The 2795-nt window shown below is 36.4% G+C and overlaps 1 protein-coding gene across 1 annotated transcript in view; it reads right to left on the bottom strand.

Moving 5' to 3' along the window:
• DHCR7 (7-dehydrocholesterol reductase) overlaps positions 1–2332 on the bottom strand; it is a 5855-nt gene extending 3523 nt beyond the window's left edge. The window contains exons 1-3 of the mRNA XM_010076325.1: positions 2231–2332; positions 1141–1363; positions 303–393 (exon numbers count right to left, since the gene is read on the bottom strand). Of these exons, the coding sequence (XP_010074627.1) occupies positions 303–393; positions 1141–1363; positions 2231–2328 (412 nt within the window). The 5' untranslated portion in view covers positions 2329–2332. The remainder of the gene's footprint in view (positions 1–302; positions 394–1140; positions 1364–2230) is intronic.
• Positions 2333–2795: the final 463 nt, after the last annotated feature.

Genomic DNA, 2795 nt, shown 5'->3' with positions numbered 1-2795 from the left:
AACTCCATTGTCAAATACTAGCAGCAGTCCACTGCTGATTTTAAGCACCAAAACCATTAACCTGTATTTTTCCGTTGCTGGTGTGGTGCCTGCCATACCAATAGCTTTATTAACACTAAGAGATAGAAATTCTATCATTTATTCTAAAAGATGACACAGATTGCTTTTTATTTGTGTTTGAAGTAAACATGAGAAAGGTGAAAGCACTTACGCCCACATTTCCTCCAGATACATACGAGTTAAAGATTTTAAGTACAGAAATACTATAATTTTAAAAGATTGTATGGCGTGAAAGAACTTACCAGCAGGGGTGACAGCACCTTCTTGTACACCTCCTACATATCCAGGAATAAATTTATGGCAGAAGTCAGGAATGAACAGATACAAAACCACCTGGAAGAGAGAGAATGTATTAACAGTGAAAACAGACAAGACAACTCACCCGCCAACACTGTCCCTTTCATACACACACCAAATGCAACACACAGCGGTTTCAGTTAAGTACTGGATAAACAAATATGTCAAGATGTCACTGTTGTGGTTTTAGACTAGTAATATGCTCAAGCTACTAAACAATTCTAAAGATGTACTTGATATATGGTTGCCATCCTTTTTTGGTAGGATGGCTGGTAACTAGATTCTAGTTGGTAACTAGATTCAGGTCCTTATCCTTTTATTTTGAAGTTGATCTGTGTTATATGTAAGTTGTTTTCCAATTTGGAAAAAAAAAATGGACTAGTTCAGTAAGTTGTGAAATATAACTTAGGTTTGTAAAATATTTTCAATGTCAATGTTCTTTTACAGTCTGTCTGTAGAAAATACCATCCCTTCTGCAATGTTAGTTTATTATATATTTATTGTGGATTACTTTAAAATAAATGGGTATTGTTGTTATATAGTTGCTTTTCCTTAAAAACCACATCAAGGAATATGTCACATAAGGAATATTTCCGTATATTCCCTACATATTTATTTTTAAAGTGCATAAGCTTCGTTTGGATTCCAAAAAGCCATGGAAAGTGAGAAACACCAAAGAGTAAAAGCTGGTGTGACATTCCTTTATCCTTCATGTAAAAGGATTAATCCAACAGCTGCTTTAAAAACCAGCCACTATGTCTAGATCATAACTCAGTAACATACCTGGAAAGCAACCCAAAAGGTATAGATGCCAGCAGCCCTATAGGTCAGCCTAGGAGTCTTGTTCCAGATGTCAGACAGATATTTATTCCCCGTGAGCAAGTCAACAAGTGGATCAACCAGAGAGCACTGGTACTGGTCACAGCACATTATGAAGTAATATACAATAAGTGGCGCAAACATGAGCAGGAAAAGGACGCTTGCCAAGGAAAACCAGTCCACCTCCCTGTAATCCAAAACAGAGCATTATTTTTTCCCCAGGTTTCAGTTAGAACAGTGATTTGATTAAGTCAGGCAATATTTTCAGTGGCCCTTGTAGACTAACGGGATGAAAACGAAAAAGTGTTTTCAGGGCACACACTTTTTTTTTTGGTGTCAAATAGCTATAAACACTTAGCATGTTACATATTGTACCACAAACTGTTATAACACTATGCCAGTAGGTAACATCTCCCCTCTAAAAAGATTATTATTGCAGCCTTCATGTTTTTTATGGCAATCATGGGTATAACTGGTAGAGCGTTCACTTGGAAGTGGTAACAAATCACAAGAATATTATGCAAAACTTGGAAACACAGAAAAGACAGAACCTGGACAGCCAAAAGTTGAACTTGCTCCACCACACAGTGGCTGCAGTGGCAAGCCATATAAACACCCATGGCTGTTTCCAGGTGTAATACAATGCTAATATTTGCACAACTCCTTGATAACATGGAGATGAGTCATAAATGTTACTACAGCAGGAGATGTCAGCTGGCAATACCACAGATGCCTGTTTTCCAAATCCAAGGAAATATTTTGTTCAGCCCTTGAAGGAACTTATTACAAATTTTATTGATTTTTATTATTTGGTTTCTTTTGCAAGGAGGACTGTATTTTAACCCAAACTGTCTGTCAAGCTCTCTGTCTTAAAAAACTTGAAGAACTCTTTGTTACCTGTTACTACAGCTCATTATCCATGAGCTTTCAACGGAAGGGTAACGCAACAATCTGCTATTAATAGAGTGAAATTTAAAAGGAATGTAGTATCTATAAGAGTAAGTATGAACAATTTGTAATATAATGACTAATTAGGGTCATCAGCTTCTCTCACCATGCTCTTCCCCACTGGACTTGAGATGTTGGAGTACCATTTTGGGTGCTTTTGCGGTTTCTTTCTTCAGAAAGTTTTTTCTCCTGATGGGCTGCCATTTTGTCCTGTATGAAAGAAAATACTCATGGTATTACTCCAGCTGATTCTCAGTAATTCTTATGGCTCTACAGAAGAGAAACACACAAGTTATTAAAAACTATTATAGAGCCTTCTGATTACAATAAATTTGGGGGAGGAGGATAGGAAGGAAAAAATCTTTCCCAATTTGTTATGATCTTATATTCAGCAAAACATAACCAAAACACTGATGTCAAAGTAATCAATTCAACTTCTTGCTAATTGGAACTTTCTTTTAAGGTATATTGTATAATATATCGCTTACTACTTACATACGAGATGAAAAGGGAAAAATTGGTTTGCCACGTTCTTATAAAGCTCTGCAAATAAAGTTCTGTAACTAATTGCCTTTCTTAATTAGAGAACTTGCTACCATTGTAACATTATCCCTACCGGACCCTGGCAAATTACATGCTTTTCCCGAAACCCCTTGCTACATATGTGTAAA

The sequence above is a fragment of the Pterocles gutturalis genome, unplaced genomic scaffold (genome assembly GCF_000699245.1).
Source record: "Pterocles gutturalis isolate BGI_N339 unplaced genomic scaffold, ASM69924v1 scaffold45316, whole genome shotgun sequence".
Classification (NCBI taxonomy): domain Eukaryota; kingdom Metazoa; phylum Chordata; class Aves; order Pterocliformes; family Pteroclidae; genus Pterocles; species Pterocles gutturalis.
Note: the sequence above shows the minus strand (reverse complement) of the source record. Positions and strands in the feature narration are given on the sequence as shown.